Genomic DNA, 20,615 nt, shown 5'->3' on the forward strand with positions numbered 1-20,615 from the left:
AAAGGAAATTAATAATTTTAAATTAATAAATAATGAAGAAAATTACATGTGATAACAAAAAGTATTCATTCCATTTTCATCACCAAACATTGACTACTTATATATACTTTTGCAAGACAATGTGCTTGACACCGGACATATAGAACAAATGTCAAAGAAGCAAACAATTAAGCTGATCACGTATTTGAATAATTCAAATCATGACGTGTGTGTGGACGATGAGGTATCAAGAGAGACACTAGCATGAAGGATATCACGTTTAAAAAGATTAGTTGTCAGAGGCCTTTGGAGGAAATGGCTTTGAAGGCTGGCAGAGGCAGGGTGACCAGTGTTCCAAAGAGAACATGTGGCATCACCCAGGACGAGCGATCCTGTCCAGTCAGGTCACAGGCAGTGGTCCCGGGGAGAGTATAACTGCTGGACAACAAGGCACGGGGACATCTTGCACAGCCCTGAAGCCCACGGTCAGCTCTTAAAGAAGACTTTATATCCTGCAGGTGGCAGCTAATGCTGTTACAAAGTAAACCAAAGCCAACCGAAAAAGAAACACCTTAAGGTGACTGATAATTTAATCTTTAGGGAAGCAGATGCACTGCGCTCTCCTGACAGCGTGTCCTCCTGAAAGTGGCCTCCCTTCTCCATAGCTTCAGCTTCCACATCATAAATTATGGACAATAACTGTCCATATTTTAAAAAATCCAAGAGACTATACAGACATGATTAGACCTAGGAAAAAAAATGCAGCATTTTTCTGTAAATACATAATAGTATTCATATATACCAGCTATAAAAAAGAAAACATAAGCTTAAAAGAATTTCATTCAAACTTACACAATTTATGTCATTTATACCTCAATAAAGCTGAAAAGATTCAATCATAATAGTAAAAAAATCAATGATCCCTGTTAAATATACATCATACAGTATATTCCTGTAAAAACACACAGAAAGGAATTACATTATACTGTTAAAAGATAGTTTCTATTTTGTCTAACACACCATTCTTTTTTTAAAAAAAGAAACATTATTTTAAAATAATATAAATACACTCACACACCTTTCCAAAACACAAAGAATTACAGAAAATGCCCCAAAATGTTAACAGGAGATGTTCCTAGATAGTGAGATTATGGGGAAACATTTTTGTCATTTTTAAACATTTTCCAACCTTCTCAACTAACCACATATTATCACTTATGTTTTCACTGTCTACTGCCCTGTCCTGCTCCCCATTACCTTTGGGGTAAGATGCCCGCTGGCCAGTCTGGCTCTGACTACCAAAAGCTGTCCTACTGCACCCGTGCCTCTGCTACAGGGGTCCTCCCTGCAGTCTGTCCTGGGCCTGCTCTCCATCTTTCGGAGGGCGCTTCAACCGCTGTCTACACCCAGACACCTGCTACACCTCTACTCCATCCCATCTCTACTGAGCCAATGTGTCTGACCCTCTCAATCTGGTTCAAATCTCCAAACTTTAAGGCACTCTGAGAACTCCAGAAAAAATGATCTGTCCCTTCTAAGGGGACATGGCACTTGCTAAGCATTTGGCCCCCACCATTTGGGACCACCTGCTGAAAGGTCGACCTGAGAAGATAGTATATGTACGGATATCAGATATTATATATACAACTAGGCCATGCGGTCCTCAGGGGCAAATAATTGGTTTTGGAGATTTTCACATCATCTGTAGCACATAGCTCTGTACCTTGCATACGATGCTTATCTTTTTATTTTTTTATTCAGTGAGAGGAGGGGAGACAGAGACAGACTCTCATATGCACCCGGAGTGGGATCCATCTGGCAAGCCCACTAGGGGGTGATGTTCTGCCCATCTGAAGTGTTGTTCCATTGCTCAGCAACCTAGCTCTTCTTAGCGCCTGAGGCGGAGGCCATGGAGCCAGCCTCAGCACTCAGGGCCAGCTTGCTCCAATTGAGCCATGGCTACAGGGGGAGAAGAGAGAGAGAGAGAGAAGTGACAGAGGAAAGGTGGAGAAGCAGATGGGCACCTCTCCTGTGTGCCCTGTCTGGTAACCAAACTCGGGACATCCACATGCCAGGCTGATGCTCTACCACTAAGCCAACAGGACAGGGTCTCAATATTTATCTTTGATAACAATTTCATAATAGAATCAAGTTTTCAAAGCTTCATCATTAGCCTCACTGACTATGAGAATTATTTAGTTTAACAAATCCCTGGATAATTAAAAGAATAATTGATCACTGGGATGTCTCTGTAATATAATCTGACTCAAAACACTAGTCAATTTAGGGCTCTTCCTATAATTTTATAACCTGCAAAACGTTTTCTCCATTTCTCTCAGTGCCATTGATCATTTGTTACCACAGGACCCTCTTTACAAACTTGGCTTTTACACTGCATTTCATAATTTGGCTCAACACCCAACTGAATCTTGCAGAAAAAAAAAAACAAACGATTTACAAGTTAAGAGACTTTACAGCCAATAAAAAGAAAAATTAGTATGTTATTTCAACAAAGGAAGAGCCAAAGTACAGTAATCATAAATAAAACACTCAAGTACTCTAGTGAAAAATAGATAAAGGTCAAATGATTCGTGGGCCAGCCCAACCATAACAAACACTTTTCGGCTATTTCGGAACTTATTCAATGCATTAGACGCCACACTGCTAAAATTATTTGACAACCTTAAAAAATCGACAAGATTCTAGAAATTCAAGACAACAGTCCTAAATTTTTTTTTCAGTCCTCAATTTTTTAAGTTAAGAAATAAAAAGAGGCCCTGGCCGGGGTGCTAAGTGGGTAGAGCATCATCCTGGCACACCGAGGCTGCGGGTTTGCTCCCCAGCAGGGCACGTATGAGAAGCAACCAGTGAACGCATGAGAAAATGGAACAGCGAGGTGGAACAATGAGTTGATACTTTAAATGGAACGGGTTGATGCCTCCCTCTTCCCATTTCCCCCTCCCCTTTTCTCTCTCTCTCTGAAATCAACGAGAACAATTTAAAAAAGAGAGAAATAAAAAGAAGCAATGTCATCATTGAAAGCAGAACAGAACCTTGAAAATAGTTTTGAAACAAACTACCATTCCTCTATCACCTCCAAAGTAATTATCTGCAGCCTTGCCCACGTCACAATCCTCCCTGTGAAAGGAAACTATCAGTAACTGAGTGTTCCCTAGAGAAGGTGTCGGCAAGGCCCGTGGGCCAAGGCCAGCCTGCTTCTGTACATCCACGAGCCAAGAATAGGTTTTTACACTTTTAAGTGGTTGAAAAACAAGGAAGAATATATTGTGACATCTGAAAAGTATATGAAACTCATATTTCTAAGTCTTTCAAGTTTCTCTGGAACATAGCCCCGTCGCCTCGTTGGCATACGCAACATGGCTGCTTTCCTGTGGAATGGCCCAGCTGAGCCCTCTGTCTCTGCCCAGTGCTCCACAAACCTTACAGAGGTTGACACCTGGCACTTTTTGGAAAAAGTCTGCTAAGCACTTTACAAATACTAGTGAATAATATCCTGAATTTACGGAGGAAACTAAAGGCACAGAGTTGGAATTCCTCTTGGGGCCCAGAGCTCAACCGCGCTGCCCACCCCTCTAAAACTAATACTTGGTCATCCTCAGTCTCCATGGGAGTATTACATAGTGCTGAAGTGTCCAATTCAGGAAATCCTTCCTTCACTGTCACACCTTGTCTCTGGTTTTTTGCACATAAAAATGAAACCAAAAATAAAATGTCGCACATGTGCAGGGCTTGCTTCAAAAACCAGGGAGGTTAAAAATGATGAGACAGGCCCTGGCCGGTTGGTTCAGCAGTAGAGCGTCGGCCTGGCGTGCAGGAGTCCCGGGTTCGATTCCCGGCCAGGGCACACAGGAGAGGTGCCCATCTGCTTCTCCACCCCTCCCCCTCTCCTTCCTCTCTGTCTCTCTCTTCCCCTCCTGCAGCCAAGGCTCCATTGGAACAAAGATGGCCCAGGCACTGGGGATGGCTCCTTGGCCTCTGCCTCAGGCACTAGAGTGGCTCTGGATGCAATAGAGCGCGCCCCAGAGGGGCAGAACATCGCCCCCTGGTGGGCGTGCCGGGTGGATCCCGGTCGGGTGCATGCGGGAGTCTGTCTGACTGCCTCCCTGTTTCCAGCTTAGGAAAAATGAAAAAAAAAAAATGATGAGACAAGCTTTGAATACGGGTAAAGGGCCGCAGCTTCTCCGGGGCGCCCCTGCAGGTAACTCAAGCCGGTCGATTACCTGGAACTTCTTTGGGTTAAACATCCCAGGCTATACAGTTCTCTTGCAGGGAGAAGACAAGGCGAGGGCTGCCCACGGGGAGAGTTTTCTTTCTGAGCCCAGAGAGCAAGTGTGGCCCATGCCTTCCCGCCACCTTCAAACATCACCTGACTTTTAGCTTACCTGAGCGAAGCCCAAAACAAAGAAGTGTTTCTGCTGTCACTGGGGTCTCCTCATGGCTGACCCTACCTCAGGCTCGGGCCTTCCTCAAACCCTTCCTCAAGCCCTTCTTGTCCCCAGTGCCACACACTTTCCCAATGCAAAGCCAATCCACTGGGTCTAAGAAGTGGTTAGAAAAATAATTAACAGCTATTAGCAGCAATTTTAAAAATATAAGGGCACATACCTCAAATGACAGACAAAATGGAAAATTTCCCTTTTGACCAGTTTGGTGAAAGAATGAAACCATCTCTCTACTTATTTTAAGACGAGTCACACTGAGCACACAGACACGACAGAAATAATAGTGCCAGCACCATCCACATGTCCTGGCCAGCTGCAAGGTCAGTCCCCAAGCTGGAGGCCTCTGGAAGGATGGCCATGTGGCAGAAGCAGCCAGGACAGCTGGTGCGCACCTGTTTCCTGGTATAATCACCGACAGAGCTCCTTCCAAGCTCTCACGTGGCGTGGCTGATAAATGACATAATGATGACACGACTGCAAGGCCTGAACTGCCCTTCGAATGCCCGTTCAGTAACACATCAGTGACTTCCTTCAGCTGCCCAGGAGTTACCTAATGGTGGCAGGAACCTGACTCAAGTCCTAGTCCCTGGCACCTGAGTAACTGCCCCTCACTTAGAAGGAGGGTCTCCGCAGATGTAAATGAGGGTTCTGAGCCAGAGGATTATCCTGGAGGCCCGGATGCTACCACCTGCTGTGTCCTTAAAGAGGGAGGTCTGAGGGAGAGAGGAGGACAAGGCCTTGCAAACGGGGACGCAGAGGCTGGGGGAAGCCGGAACAGGCCAGGAAGGACCCTCCCGGGCAGCCCCTGGGAGCACTGTTCCACCTTCATTTTCCATTTCTGGCCTCAGCACAGTGGGAGAACACATTTCTGTGGTTTTAACCCACGCAGTCTGTGCCAATTGCTCATGGCAGCAACAGAAAATTACCACAGCTCTCCACGATGCCTTCTTCTCTACCAGTTTCTCCAACAGGGAACACAATCACAGCACAGTGACAAAGGAAGGGTGAGGACGCGGGAAGAAATGGGGGGTCTCCAAGTGGCCCCAGGTGACAAATCCGTCTACATGGCCCACAATGGTGAAATAGATAAAGCGCCAGTCTGACGAGCACAGCCCCACAGAACAGCTAACCCCACTGGGGTTTCTAGAATTCCGTGGGGCTGTTTTTGTCAGCTCAGTGGCAAGAGGCAGCGCTGGCCATCAGAGGCCAGGGGCCAGTCACATCCCGTGAGGCAGACCAGCCAGCGCTCGCCTCTCCACACAACAAAGACTGCATTATGAATGCACAGAAGAAACAACGCTGGAAAACTCCCAAACATAGAATGTGGCAGTCTTAATATTTATATCAGTTATAGAAGTTAGGTGACAAATCTGCTGGAAGGGGCCCTGTAATGAGCAAGGATACAATTTATTCAAGAGTAGACAAGTATCAAATATCTTAGCCCCGAGGGTAAAAGCTACTACAAGTGAAAGGAGAACCTGGCGACAAATATCAGTACACACCACTCACTGAGCCCCATGCCCCATGGACTGGACCGAGTAGCAGAATATCAGTTCCTTTATGACAGGGGCAAGGATGAGGCACTCACCCATCCTGGGGAGACAGAGACAGGACGAACAGCTAAAATAGCAAGCTGCACTCATGGGCCAAAATGAACAAACTGAAATTGAGCAGCTAAAAATACACATAAAACTTACAAATCAAGTTTAGAATAAAAAATGTTCCATTAAGTAACAAGTGGGGGGCCACATGCTCCATAGCAGCTTATGTGACCGAAGGTTGAGGGTGCCCCAAGCTGACGCTAAGCCCTGATGTGACAGACACCCGTACAACCAATAGATGCTCTTATCCGAGGGTCTGCAAACCGGCCCGCTGGGCCCAATCTGGCCAGCCATGTGGTTCTGTATTGCTTGTGTGCTAATAATGGATTTTATATGACTAAATAGGTAAAACACAAAATCAAAAGGAGAACATTTTATACCATGTGAAAATTATATGAAATTCATATTTCAGTGTCCATAAATAAAAGTTTTATTCGAATTTGGCCACGCCAATCATTTACATGTTATCTGTCTCTGCCTGAGCCACAACCAGAGTTCAGTAGTTACCAGAGACCACATAGCCTTTTACAGAAAAAGCTTGCTGGCTCCTTCTAATCCCTGTGTGCTAAATCGTAGGTCAAATGCAGAATGCAGTGTGCAGATCAAGATTCCCATGAAGAATTAACTAAGCTATGCTCAACACCACCGTTGGTATAGGAAGTCAAATTTATAAAGGGAATTTTTTCATATGCAAGGGGATCTGGTGTGCTGTTTATAAATTTACATTGATTCAGAAAATGAATTACGAAGATAAATAAATGGAGCTGCCTTGGGGAAAAGCTTTCTCACAATTAGTCAACACACCACAGAATAGCAGTGTGCCTTGTAAACTGAGAGGATTCGCGTGGAACCCGACTGAACATCCATTCATAAGCCATAGAGCAGATAACACAGCGTGGAAGCTGATCCCTGGAGTGGGCTGAACGGTTTCCCCCACAACTCGTGTCCACCCAGAGCCTCAGAATGTCAGCTCATTTGGAAATGGGGTCTTTGCACATATGACGAAGGTAAAGAGCAAGATGAGATTGTTCTGGATTAGGGTGGGCCCTAAACCCAATGACTGTCCTTCTATAAAACAGTCAGGGACACCCAGAGACACTGGGAAGGTCCCGGGAAGCCAGTAGCAGAGATGGGGGCGATGCTACCAGAAGTCAAGGCCTACCAGGGGCCGTCAGAAGCCAGCAGAGGCAAAGCCCGCCTCCCTCCCCGCATCTTCAGAGGGAGCACGGTGCTGCCCACACTGGCCTCCAGAACGGGGCCAGAACACCTTTCTGTCTTTAGCCACTCGGTTAGTGGGAATGGACCACGGCAGCCCTATGAAACCAGTACAATCCCCTTTCACGTTCCCTCGGTTCCAGCTCCTCTGATTTCCTCCAAGGCCACTTCCCGTCATGCTAATGTTGCTAAAAGAATAACTCAACATTAGCTTCATTCTCATGGTAACATTTTGAGAAACTGCAGTATAATATCACAGCCAGGATTATCGGCGCTAATATAGTCCAGTGACCTAACACTCCCCACCCCGGGTTTTTTGTGCTCACTGAGTGGCTGTGAGTGGGTATTTACTTCTAACCACTACGACAGAGACACGCAACCATCTCATCACTATAGCAGAGTGATTTTTAACTGGTGTGCTGCAAGGATTTTTAAAACATGTAATACCTGACTATTCAGCCAGGGGCACTGACCTCTATTCCTTTAGAGCAGGGGTAGTCAGCCTTTTTATACCTACCGCCCACTTTCGTATCTCTGTTAGTAGTAACATTTTCTAACTGCCCACCAGTTCCACAGTCATGGTGATTTATAAAGTAGGGAACTCACTTTACTTTATAAAATTTATAAAACAGAGTTACAGCAAGTTAAAGCATATAATAATAATTACTTACCAAGTACTTTATGTCAGATTTTCGCTAAGTTTGGCAGAATCTATCTTTATAGAACTTACTATAGTTAAATCTTTTTTTTTTTTCTGTATTTTTCTGAAGCCAGAAACGGGGAGAGACAGTCAGACAGACTCCTGCATGCACCCAACCGGGATCCACCCGGCACACCCACCAGGGGGCAACGCTCTGCCCACCAGGGGGAGATGCTCTGCCCCTCTGGGGCGTCGCTCTGTTGTGACCAGAGCCACTCTAGCACCTGGGGCAGAGGCCGAGGAGCCATCCCCAGCGCCCGGGCCATCTTTGCTCCAGTGGAGCCTCGGCTGCGGGAGGGGAAGAGAGAGACAGAGAGGAAGGAGAGGGGGAGGGGTGGAGAAGCAGATGGGTGCCTCTCCTGTGTGCCCTGGCCGGGAATCGAACCTGGGACTTCTGCACGCCAGGCCGATGCTCTACCACTGAGCCAATCGGCCAGGGCCGTTAAATCTATCTTTTTATTTATACTTTGATTGCTCCGCTACCACCAACCATAAAAGCTGGAACGCCTACTAGTAGGCGGTAGGGACCAGGCTGACTACCACTGCTCTAGAAGTGTCAAATAAAAAAATGACCACAGCCAACACAACAATAACTGTCCCTGTGAATGTCCTCTCTTGAACCAGAAACATATAACTCATATTGTAGAGTTGCATCTTATTGGCCATGCCTCATAATAAGGTTGTGTCTGATTGGTTAATTCTTGGTACCAGAAATCCTTACATACAAGTATAGGCACCCGATTTTTAAAAATATCACTTTGGAGCACAAAGGGTAGGTAATTATTCTTATTATTTTTGGAAATCAATCAAAATTATACCTATTTTTTTGTCAGATTAGCAAAAATATTTTTTTGGCTGCAGAATTCTAGTAGTTCAGTTTATGTGTGCCATGAGATGAAAAAGGTTGAAAATCGCTGCTATGGGACCATAATGGTATTTTAATACCTGTAAAAATATGCCTTATCGGTTTCTGTATCTATAAATATTAACAGGATGGCTGGTTCAAAGACAAACCTTTGCAAAAGCCAAGGTGAAAAAGCATGTTTACTCAATCATTAAAATAGAAGGCAAACATTTCCTAGATAGTCCAAGGTAACACGACAAAACTAATGTCAGCGTCAAGCCAGATCAGGTTCCGCCCCAGGAGGCAGCTTCCGCACCTTGTCCTTTTTATCCTGGCGAGCGTAGGGAAAGCACGGGATCACTGCGGTCACCCTGGAGGACGACGCGATCTTGCAGGCGTTGATCATGATGAGCAGCTCCATCAGGTTGTCGTTGATCTCTCCGCAGCCACTCTGAATGATATAGACATCTTCCCCTCTCACGCTTTCACCAATCTCCACGCTAGAAGACAAATGCCATCCGTTAATACCGAAGCGGATTTGTGTCGTGGGGGGTCCCCAGAGAGAATCCTGGTGTAAGCCACCACAAGTTGTCCCCAGTGGAGTCACCCGGGCCGGGTTTAATTCCCCCCAGCGGTGAGCTGTGAGGAGTGTGAAGTGCTTGCTATCTACCAAGGAAGCTTATTAGAGACTCAGTGCCTGGAGGGTCTTATTTGGGGGGGGGGGGCTGGTCACGTAGGCACCCCCTGCCTGGCATGTACCAGAATGCCAGACTCCCAGGCTCTCAGCATTCCCCACACTGTCCCTTCAGTGTGCCCTTCCTCTCGGGGGCGGAGGGAACCCTTGCGGAGTTTCCAGAGGCCAGCCCAGGGCCACCTTACAAGCAGGCCTTTTTCATTCCTGAGGGGATCTGACATGCTCCTTAGAAATTCGTCTTGGTCTTGCTATATTAACTGTTTTCTACTCAATATTATATTTAATAATTTATGTTTATTAAAGTTTTAAGCATGTGCACAGTGCTTTAAAAATTCAAACCATTCTGTAAGGCTTATAACAAACAGCCCAGAGGCAACCAATTTCAACGCTTGATATGGTTTTTTGATAGTTATCTTCAAGTCTCTAGATAATGATTGCACGGCTTCATCTTGATTTATTCTAGGTGTCACGTGTTGACGCCTCGCTCTCAAGATGAGGATTTAACTCCATTCCCTCCTACTACCCACTTTATATGCCACCTCTCCACCTCGTTTGGTCATCGTCCCAACATTCTAACCAAATGTGAGCGCTACATTTTAACTGCGTTAATGCTGATCAGAGCGGAGCCTATCTAGTAAGCTTAAAGCAAAGTTTCTAGTATTTCCCTCTGCCGCACAATTACTTGGGGTTTGTTTTCCCTGGAGCAATTTATCTTATCTTTTCATCCGCTAAGTTTTCTAAGTACTGAACACATGTTCCAGCCTAAAGCCTTGGCTAACCATCTAAATCCCGCGAGGTCTGGGGCCTCCAGTGCGGCCTCCACAGTATCTCCCGCCTCGCTCGCCCATGGCCGTGTGACCTGGGCCCATCTGGCCAGGGCCCAGCTGCCCTGGGGATTCCCTCTGCCACGGCCGTTTCCCACTTTCTGTACTCTTTCTTGGTGTACTTCCCTGTTTTGCTGACCTGCACTGTCCAGCAGTTTCTTGAGAAGAGTAAATAGGAGCTTTAAAAATTCTCTAAAAATTGCACTTTGGAAATTTCTGTCTTTCGGGTAGAGAATTCTGAGCATTCGACCTACGAGCCAGCCTGCCTACCGTGGGCACACGCCTTCCATGGGGAAGGCAGCAACACCATGCGGTGCCATGTGCTCAGGCAGGCTCTTCAGAGCGCTGCTGAGAACCAAGGACAGCATCGCTCTGTTGCCCCATTCTCAAAAGGCAAATCTGCATTAGAAACCATCTGAGCACAGTGTGAATTTCTTATTTGCTTTCCCATGAACTCTTATCCTGAGATGAGAATGCAGAATGTTGCACCCAGCTAATGGAGACACCGAGAAATATTCCAAACACACCCCCTTTGCACGGACAGCAGCCATACCCACCCACATCTGCTGTTCCGACTTTCCCCACCACCTCAGATCACCCTCCTTCGAACTCCTCACACCTCAAGCTGCAGCCCTGACAACACCCACTCCCACAAGCAAGCTGTGGCTCCTTTTACAACAGACACTATCTGCCATGTTCTTTGCAGCATTTATGTATTGTTTAAACAAGTACTCTTGGGGAAACCATATAGCAGTCTATCTGAATCATTAAGGGCTTCTACCCAACCTCAAGTAGATTAGAAGACAAAAAGGAAGTTTTCCAAGTTGACACGATCTGAAAATGAGTTTTGGTCATAGGGGTCATATTCTTGCATGCGCTCAGCCATGGATGTGTGATGCCAATCTCAGGACGAGGGACGGACAGAATTCTACATACTCCCTCCTATATTGAGTACAAAGAAGCTATATGTAACGCCTTTGTGAACACCACATCAACCGTGGGATGAAGTCAATTTGGAAGTCACAACATTATGCAGTTCATGGGCCCACAATCTATAGCCCACGGTTGAGAATAACGTGGTTGGCAGAGCAATGGCCTCCTGAACACATCTTTGTTTTAATACCCCGAACCTCTGAATCTCTTAGTTTATTTGGCAAAGAGGAATCAAGGTAGCAGATGGAATTAAGGTTACTAACCAGTTGACCTTCAAATAGGGAGACTATTCTGGATTGTTCTAGTTGACCAATGTAATCACAAGGATCCTTAAAAGTGGAAGAGGGAGACAGGGGAGGTCACAGAGATGCTTTGTCGCTGGCTTTGAAGATGGAAGAAGGGGCCAAGAGCCAAGGAATGTGAGCAGCCTCTAAAAGCTGGGAAAGCCCAGGAAATGGATTTGCCCCTGCGGCCACCAGAAAGAACGCAGTGACTCAGGATGGACGTCTAGCCTGCAGAATGTCTGATGCCAGAGATGACAGTGGCCTGCAAAGTCTAAAATATTCACCATCTGGCCCCTGACAAAACAACTTTGCCAGTTCCTGGTGTGATGATGGTTTATCCCCAAATTTCAGTCTCTCTGTCCTTTCTTTCTCAGGAACCTCAATCCCTATACAACTAGCAGTCCAGGGGAGGGCAGAAAATACTATTACCATGGCAACTTTTTTCCCAAAGCTATTCCTGCTTCAACTCATGAAGACAAGCAAAACTGACCTTTAATTCCAGGACCTTTAAAAATTGTGGCCCAGAAGGCAGCATCCATTTGCTCTTTGGATAAAGGATCTTTACTGATCCCAAAATAAGAAAGTTGATGAGTTTATCCGAGTCCACAATGCCTAGATGTGGTAACTAAAAGATAGCCTCAGACTCTTTAACATTTTTCCCATCAACAGGCTCCCCTTGGAGCAGGGAGGAGTCTGCTTGACAAGAGAATGTGGCGGAAGTGACGTTGCCCAGGCCCGAAAAGATGGCAGCCCCCACAGCCCATCTTTTGGAATACTCATGCTTGGCACCCAGCTTCCATGCCATGAGGAGGAAGCTCAAGCAGCCCCGTGGAGAGGTTCCTAACCAAGCTTTCAAGCAGAAGCTTGTATCAACTTACCAGCCACATGGGTAAGTCATCTTAGAAGCGGACCCTCCAGTCCCAGTTAATTGTCCCAAATGCCACTATACAGGGCAAAAATAAGCCTTCCTTGCCAAACCCTGCCCAAATTGCAGATCTGAGAGTCAACTAAATAATTACTGTTTTAAGCCATGAAGTTGTGGGTGATTTGTTACACAAGAGACAACCAGAACTTCAGGTCTTACAACACAGCTAACGACTCTGTGGGCAGGTTAACTGACCAGGATAAAACGTTACAAGAGACATTCAGACACCTTCATCAGTGCCGTCCTAGGACGTCATCATGGCATTTCCGTGGTCCCCAGTAAAGTCCAGGCAGACATTTCCCCATATATGAAATGACTCGGAGATGAGAAGGTCAAATCAGGAGGCTCTGCATCCAATGTGGTAGTATTTGAGAAATAGGGAACAGGAGCAATGATGACTAGGAGACAGCAAACAAGATTTCTGGTCCTGGCTCAGTAAGAGATTCAGGAAGGGGCCCGTTACATGAATTCAATCAGTTCTCTCTTCCTTTTGCCCTCTGTTTCTTAGGGGCACATAGTAAAAACCAGATCAGTAGCACAGTACCTGGTACAGAGAGGACTATTGGTAAAAATCAACCTCTGGACCTACACATACACAGTTCATGGGAAATAAGTCAAGAAGTTAACCTCTTATATATAGCCTTGATATTAAAAACATAAAATGTAAGTATATATGTGATTCCAAGACTTCATGTAGAGTGCTTTTTGAGACCTCATGATTTCTAATTATCAAGTGATAGTTACAACATACTCAAAACCAAATAAAATTGAGTCTGCTTTAATACTTCAATGTCTAAGTGAGTTTCACCCAACAGAAATCCAGCTGTGACTTCACTTTATCGACTTCTGGTCTACATCAACCACGTTCTTTAGCAGGAAAGGATTGGGCTGCACTCACATAACACGGAAAAGTGACAGATGCATTTGCAAAAGGCACTTTATCTAGAAATTTCTCCTTTACTTATATGCTGCCACCTCCTGAACAAAAGTATAATCCTATTCTTCTGTCCTAACGGTACTGAAACTTGAGTAGGATTGGCAAAATATTGCAACATTCAAGCCTATCTATACTATCTTTCCCCTGAGCCCTTGACATCCTCCTAGTTAAACTGCACGGATGAGATCCTTAGCTCAAGAACTCCCAGCATTAATACCACCTGCTACTCGGTCACAAATGTGTCTTCTCTTATATCATCATCAGGGCCACTGTATTTTAATTTCTCGCTAGGAAGAAAGGATTCACCTCTCCTAAAGCGCTGACACCACCACCTTCCCCATTTGTATTACTATAATACCACAGTAGCTAAGAAATGTTTACCCAAGGTCATCAAGATTTTCTCCTATATTTTCATCTACAATTTTTTAGTTGTAGGTTTTACATGTGGGTCTATGATCTATTTCAAGTTAATTTTTGAGATGGCAGAAAGTAGGATCGAGTTGCTTTTTCTTTTTTCTTTTCCAGCTGGCATCCATTGTTCCAGCACCACTTGTTGAAAATGTTGAAGCCGGGTCTTGGCCAAATTAAAAAATGTTCTGTAACCATGTGCAGTGCCAGACATTTAAAGGGGAAGGGGAAAACGAGACCAACTTGAAGTTAGTCAAAGAGCTTTGGGGACTCAGGCAGATGGAACACGGAGCCACCGCCTGCCTTCACTGAGCAGAGGCTAGCGCTTCTCGTGGACCTGAGACAGGAGTGGCACTTCCAATCCAGCCATGTCCTGGCTGCTGGGCACAGCCAAGTCCCAGATCTTTGACGGAGCTGAAACTCCATCATGTTTGTGGCAGAAAAATTAGAGGAACCACAGGGCAACCCAGCACGTGCGCCCCCGGAGTTCCCACGCTCTTTAAACCCTTTGCACAACCACACCTGCTGGTTAACCCAAAGGTTTGCACCCTGGCTGCACAAGAGAGTCGCCTCGTAGCTTTTAGCACGCGGATCCCCAGCCCGTGGGCTCAGACCCTCGCGGCCAGGCCCGGGAAGCGGTGTTTTAAGCGATCGCAGGTGAATCCGGTCCACAGTCCCGGCGGGGGGCGTGGGCGGAAGCTCCCTAAACACGCGGGGTCTGGGATCAGCTCCGGCCGGCAGGGACACGACACCCGGGCGAACACACCCGGGGCAGCCCTCCCCGCGGGTCCCGCACCCAGGCGGTTCCCGCCGGCTGCGCCCACCGCGCCCCAAGGCGCCGTGGCCGCTCCCAGGTCGCCCTTCCGGGCTGGGGCTGCCCTCCCCGACTTTCCGGGGCGCCGCGGCGGTGGCGCGGAGGCCGCGTCGTGGCCGGCCCGCCCCGGAAGGGGGAGCGCCTGGCCCGGCCCCGCAGCTGGGCGGCCGGTGCTCTCCCCGGCCCGGCGGGGTGCCCACCTGGTCTCCTGGTTGCTGAACTTCTTGGTGACCACCTTGCCCAGCTCCAGGCCCAGCCGGTCGGCCACACGCTGGGACAGGTCCTGGTGCGAGCTGCCGCTGAAGAGCACGATGTTGGTCATCTTGACGCTCGACGGGTGCGCGGCGGAGACGCAGGTAGCGGTGGCACCAGAGGCTGCAGCAGGAGCGGGAAAGCGCTGCTGCCGGGCGGACAGAGGAACCGGCCAGAAGTAGCCGCGGGAGGTGGAGCCACGGGAGGCGGAGCTGCAGGGGCGGGGCCGCGGGAGGCGGGGCTGCAGGGGGCGGGGCCGGGGCTGGGGGCGGAGCGGGAACGCGCCGCGGCTGGGCCGGGTGGTGGAGGAGCCAAGCAGGGAGGGGAGGAGAAGGCGAGTTGGAGAGCGTAGGGGTGCGCGGATGGAGGGAGAGCCGGAGGGTGCTGGGAGGCAGGCGCTGACCACCGCCCCGGTGCGCTAGGCTTCGAAGCCCTGGGTTGTCCTGAAGTATTGAGGTGTCACCTCTCTGGGAGAGCTCCAGAGCACAATTCTTGACTTTTCTGTCCTGTCTCGTGGGCGAAAGCCAAAGAACCAGACTAAGTAGACACTGAGGGAGAGGGAGAGGCAGAGTGCTGGGAGAAGCGATGGACGTGCCTCGCAGCCAAGGCGAGCCCTCAAGCCGAACAGTCATTGCAGAGGACTTGTGTGCAGCCACAGCAGTCTGCGAACTGTGGTCCCGGGCCAGACCCCCAGGGCTGCCTCTGTGTACCTGAGAGCCGTGCATTGTTTTCACACGTGAACGTTTGCAATCTACATGATAATAGCTACACTACCTTTGAACTCCCCTTAAGAGAAATATCCCCCTACCCTGGCCGGCCAGCTCTGTTGGCTACATCTTCTACCAGAGGCACAGAGGTTGCCAGTTCCATCCCTGGTCAGGGCACATAGGGGAACAGGTCAATGTTCCGTCTTTGTCTCCCTTCCTCTCTCTTCGCTAAAATCAATAAACAAAAATTTTAAAAAGATAGAAATATCCCTCTCAAGAAAGACTTCCTTTCATAGGTGAGTACTACAAAAAAACTGTACTCAATTATATACTGTTTGGGATTCCATCAATAAAAACATTGTGAAGATTTGTTTTCTCTGTTGTTATATAAGCACCTACATAATCTCTTCTCCATTTTGCCTCTTGGCCCACAAAGCCTAAATTACTTACCATCCAGTCTGGAGTCAAAATTTGCCAACACAGCACATCTGAACTTGGACACCAACATTTGAAGCGCTCAACAGGCACGTGCGGCTAGGAATTGCCATGTCAGAGGGAGAAGCTCTAGAACACTGGTCCCTAAGAGCAGTGCCAAGACACCTTGATTCATTCATCCTGTTGTGTTTTCATTAGCAGTGTGACAACTAATTTACAACTGATTATAAAATGCTAAAGTTTATCATTTACTCTGAAATATTAGTTAAAATTAATGCAAGTTTCTTCTATTACATTTTCACTCATAAATCAAGTATTTTTCTGATTTTTATTTCTCTATCTTTTACTTTCTACTATTTAAAGAATTTTTGAAAAAATTGGGAGTATAATGAGCACCTATAAACCTTTCATCTTAGACTGAGCAGCTGTCAAAATTTTTCCATATTTGTTTCATCTATTTTTTCTGAAGTATTTTAAATTATAGTCGACATATATTCATGCCTAAATTATTTATTCTGCATTTATAAAAAATATAAGGATATCACACCATATACAAAAACTAATTCAAAATGGATCAAAAACCTCAAGTAAATGCTAAATGTATACAACTCTCAGAAGAAAATGCATGACCTTGGATTAGACAATGATTTCTTTAATATGACACCAAAAGCACAAGCAACAGCAACAACAAAAATAGATAAACTGCACATCAAAATTAAAAACTTTTATGTTTCAAAAGACACCAATGAGAAACTGAAGACAAGACAAAGCATGGGAGAAAATGTTAGCAATTCATGCACCTGATGAGGGGCTTGTATTTAGAATATATAAAAGTGACCACAACTCAAAAAAGAGAGAAAAGGTTATTTTTAAATGGGCAAAGGTGCCCTGGCTGGATGGCTCAATGGATAGAGCATCAGCCCAGCATGTGGACGTCCCGGGTTCGGTACCTGGTCAGGACATACATGAGAAGCAACCATCTGCTTATCTCCTCCTCCCTCTCCCCCCTTCTCTCTCTCTTCCCCTTCCATAGCCAGTGGCTCACTTGATTCAAGCATCAGCCTCAGGTGCTGAGGATAGCTCGGTTGATTCGAGCATTGGCCCCAGACAGGGGTAGCTGGGTAGATCCCTATTGGGGTGTGTGCAGAATTCTGTCCCACTATCTTCCCTACTCTCACTTTAAAAAGTAATAATAAATAAAATGGGCAAAGGAAGCTGCACATGTTTATAGCAGCTTTCTTTATAATTGTCAAAATTGGGAGCAACCAAGATGTCCTTCAATAGGTGAATGGGGTATTGTTCAGTTCTGAAAAGAAATGAGCTATGCAGCCATGAAAAGACATACAGGAATCTCAAATGCATGTGACTAAGTGAAAGAAACCAGTCCAAAAAGGCTACATAGTGTATGATTCCAACATTCTGGGAAAGGCAAAACTACTGAGATAATTAAAAGATGAGTGGTTTCCAGGGGTTTTGGGGAGTAAGAGAGGGATGAATAGGGAAGCACCGAGGATTTTTAGGGCAATAAGGCTATCTTGTATGACACTATAATGGTGGACACATGTCATTACACATTTGTCCAAACCCATAGAATGCACAACATCAAGAGTGAGCCCTAATGTAAGCTATGAACTTTGGTTAAAATGACATGTCAATCTTGGTTCGTCAATGGCAACAGATGTGCCCACAGTGGCACAGGATGTTGACAATGGGGAAGGCTGTGTGTGTAGAGGCAGAAGGTGTGTGAGAATGCCCTGTATGTTCTACTTGATTTTGCTGAGAACCCAAAGCAGCTCTAAAAACAAATAGGCAAAGGATGTGAAATAGATATTTCTCCAAAGAAGACACACAAATGGCTAATAAACACATGAAGAGATGGTCAGTATCATTAGCCATCGGGGAAAGACCAATGAGATACCACTTCACACCCACTAGGATGGCTAATGCTTAAAAAGACATAACAACAAATGTTGATGAGAATGTAGAAAAATTGGAACCTTCCTATATTGCTGGTGGGAATTTAAAATAGTGCAACTGCTTTGGAAAATAGTCTGGTAGTTCCTTATATAGTTAAACAGAATTAGCATAGGATCTAGCAGTTATACTCCTGAGTATATAAACAAAAGAACTAAAAACAGGTACTCAAATCATTTACATGAACATCCAAAGCAATACTATTCACAATAACCAAGAGCTGTATATAGCCTAGATGTCTATCAACTGATGGTTGGATAAATAAAATGTGGTCTATCCATATGATGGAATATTATTTAGCCATAAATAGAAATGAAGTTCTGATACATACTATGACATGAATGAACCCTGACAACAGTATGCTACATGAAAGAAGCCAGTCAGAAAGGACCACATATTGCATGATTCCATGTTCAGAATAGGCAAATCTATGGAAAGTAAATTAGGGGTTGCCTGGGGCTGGGAGATGGGAGGATGGAGGGAGGAGGGGTGCAGGCCAAGGGGTATGGGGTTTCTCTGGGGGATAATGAAAATGTTCTAAAATTGACTGTGGAGGCAGAGGCACAGCTCTGTGAATATACTAAAAGCCACTGAATTTAACACTTTAAATGGTGGATTGAATGGTGTGTGGATTCTATCTCAGTAAGAATTATTTTAACAAAAAGATCAGGATTTTTCTTTGTGAATCCAATACTGTGATCACACCTAAGATATTAACATGTCAAAGCCCCCTGCTGTTAGTGATACTGAGATCAGTTGTTGATTTGAGGTGGTGCCGGTCTGATTCCACCATTATAAGACTGTGTTCTCCCCTTGCAAACGCTAATTTTCTAGCTGAATGTCTCTCCAGTCTACAAGTATTAGCTGAACTCTCCAGTAGAGAAGATCCCTTTATCTCCTGGGGGTACTTGGTTACTATCAAATACAGTTTGTAGCAGAAATCAGGACAAAAGAAGTTTCATTTTATTTCTTTTAATCACCAATGTGCAGAGTATGAATGCTGCCTCTGTCCGCTCCAAGTACCCAGGATTCCTTGGGGACGTGGCAGAGCTGAGGTCTGGGGCAGGATCAAACAAGCTGAGCCAGGATTTCTTGCCTCAGCTTTTATCAAAGGAGAGGAGGAGTATGGCCGGAGGGTAGAGCAGCCAGCTCAGAGTGGCTACTACTTCTCAAAAGTAGGACAGTGTGAACATCAAAAATTCATGGAGTGATAATTGCTTGAAATGTACCAAATGTATAAAAATCAGTGAGTCCATGGTGATACTAAAATGGAAACCAGAACAAAACAGGAACAAAAGTAGATGTCACTTGAATCCAATGGAGATGGATATTAAACTAACCCCTTTCTGTGAAACTCGGCCATTAAAGAGTACTTTTTCCTGAGAAGAAAGGTAAAGGTGGAATTAACCGATTTCTTGGGTTATTACATATAATGTGATACTGCCCAGGGAAATGTCCCTTTTATGTGGGCCGCATCAGTCAGTTCTGGAAATTAGATCAAAGATAGACTGTGGGGCCCTGGGTGAGTTTAACAGAGTTGGATACGGCATACATAATTCAAGCCGGGAGTCAAGGCAAGATAAGCAGCCCAGGAATTCCCAACCAGGGTACAGATGGGAGCCCGAGGAAATTTTATAATGGTGGACCCACAAGGTTCTTAAAGGGACAGAAAGTCGGCATTGCTGTGAGGAGGAGCAGTAATGTTCTGATGAGAAGAGTCAGTTAAGTTGAACTGAGTTTTATATTAGTGTGAGCCAAGCTTAATAGAGAAGTGTAGGGTCTAAATTAAGTGAGAACCAGTAAGAGAAGTTGCTATGATCCTGGCCTTTCCTGTCTTCCTTGTTCTTTTTACAAGCTCCCCTGGATGTCATCTAGGCTCCTGACCAAATCCTGATGATTTACATGTTTACATCTCCAGCTCAGACCTCTCTCCTGTGAGCTAGATGTGAACATCAACTCTACAACAGGTGTTGGCAAAGTAAACTAAGGTTACAGGTTCAATCCCCGGTCAGAGCACATATGGGAAGCAACCAATGAATGCACAACTAAGTGAAACAAATGAATGCTACCTTCTCTCTCTCTCTCTTTCTCAATCTCCCACTTCCTCTGTCTTTCTAAAATCAATATATATTTTTTTAATTTTATTTATTTTTATTTATTTTTTACAGAGACAGAGAGTGAGTCAGAGAGAGGGATAGACAGGGACAGACAGGCAGGAGCAAAGAGAGATGAGAAGCATCAATCATTAGTTTTTCATTGCGCGTTGCAAAACCTTAGTTGTTCATTGATTGCTTTCTCATATGTGCCTTGACCGCGGGCCTTCAGCAGACCGAGTAACCCCTTGCTGGAGCCAGCAACCTTGGGTTCAAGCTGGTGGGCTTTTTCTCAAACCAGATGAGCCCGCGCTCAAGCTGGCGACCTCGGGGTCTCGAACCTGGGTCCTCCGCATCCCAGTCTGACGCTCTATCCACTGTGCCACCGCCTGGTCAGGCTAAAATCAATATATTTTTTAAAGAAGATACAAACTGTTTATGCCACCTGGCTAATTTAGCAAAGGCAGTGGGGGAAATGATGAAATCAATGTTTTCTTAAAAACTGTTTATTTTAAAACATAATCTTTTTAAAA

The 20,615-nt window shown here is 45.8% G+C and overlaps 1 protein-coding gene across 1 annotated transcript in view; it reads right to left on the reverse strand.

Moving 5' to 3' along the window:
• PRPS2 (phosphoribosyl pyrophosphate synthetase 2) overlaps window positions 1–15,056 on the reverse strand; it is a 28,555-nt gene extending 13,499 nt beyond the window's left edge. The window contains exons 1-2 of the mRNA XM_066249315.1: window positions 14,822–15,056; window positions 9,119–9,302 (exon numbers count right to left, since the gene is read on the reverse strand). Of these exons, the coding sequence (XP_066105412.1) occupies window positions 9,119–9,302; window positions 14,822–14,943 (306 nt within the window). The 5' untranslated portion in view covers window positions 14,944–15,056. The remainder of the gene's footprint in view (window positions 1–9,118; window positions 9,303–14,821) is intronic.
• Between the last annotated feature and the right edge of the window lie 5,559 nt (window positions 15,057–20,615).

This window comes from Saccopteryx bilineata, chromosome X (genome assembly GCF_036850765.1).
Source record: "Saccopteryx bilineata isolate mSacBil1 chromosome X, mSacBil1_pri_phased_curated, whole genome shotgun sequence".
Classification (NCBI taxonomy): domain Eukaryota; kingdom Metazoa; phylum Chordata; class Mammalia; order Chiroptera; family Emballonuridae; genus Saccopteryx; species Saccopteryx bilineata.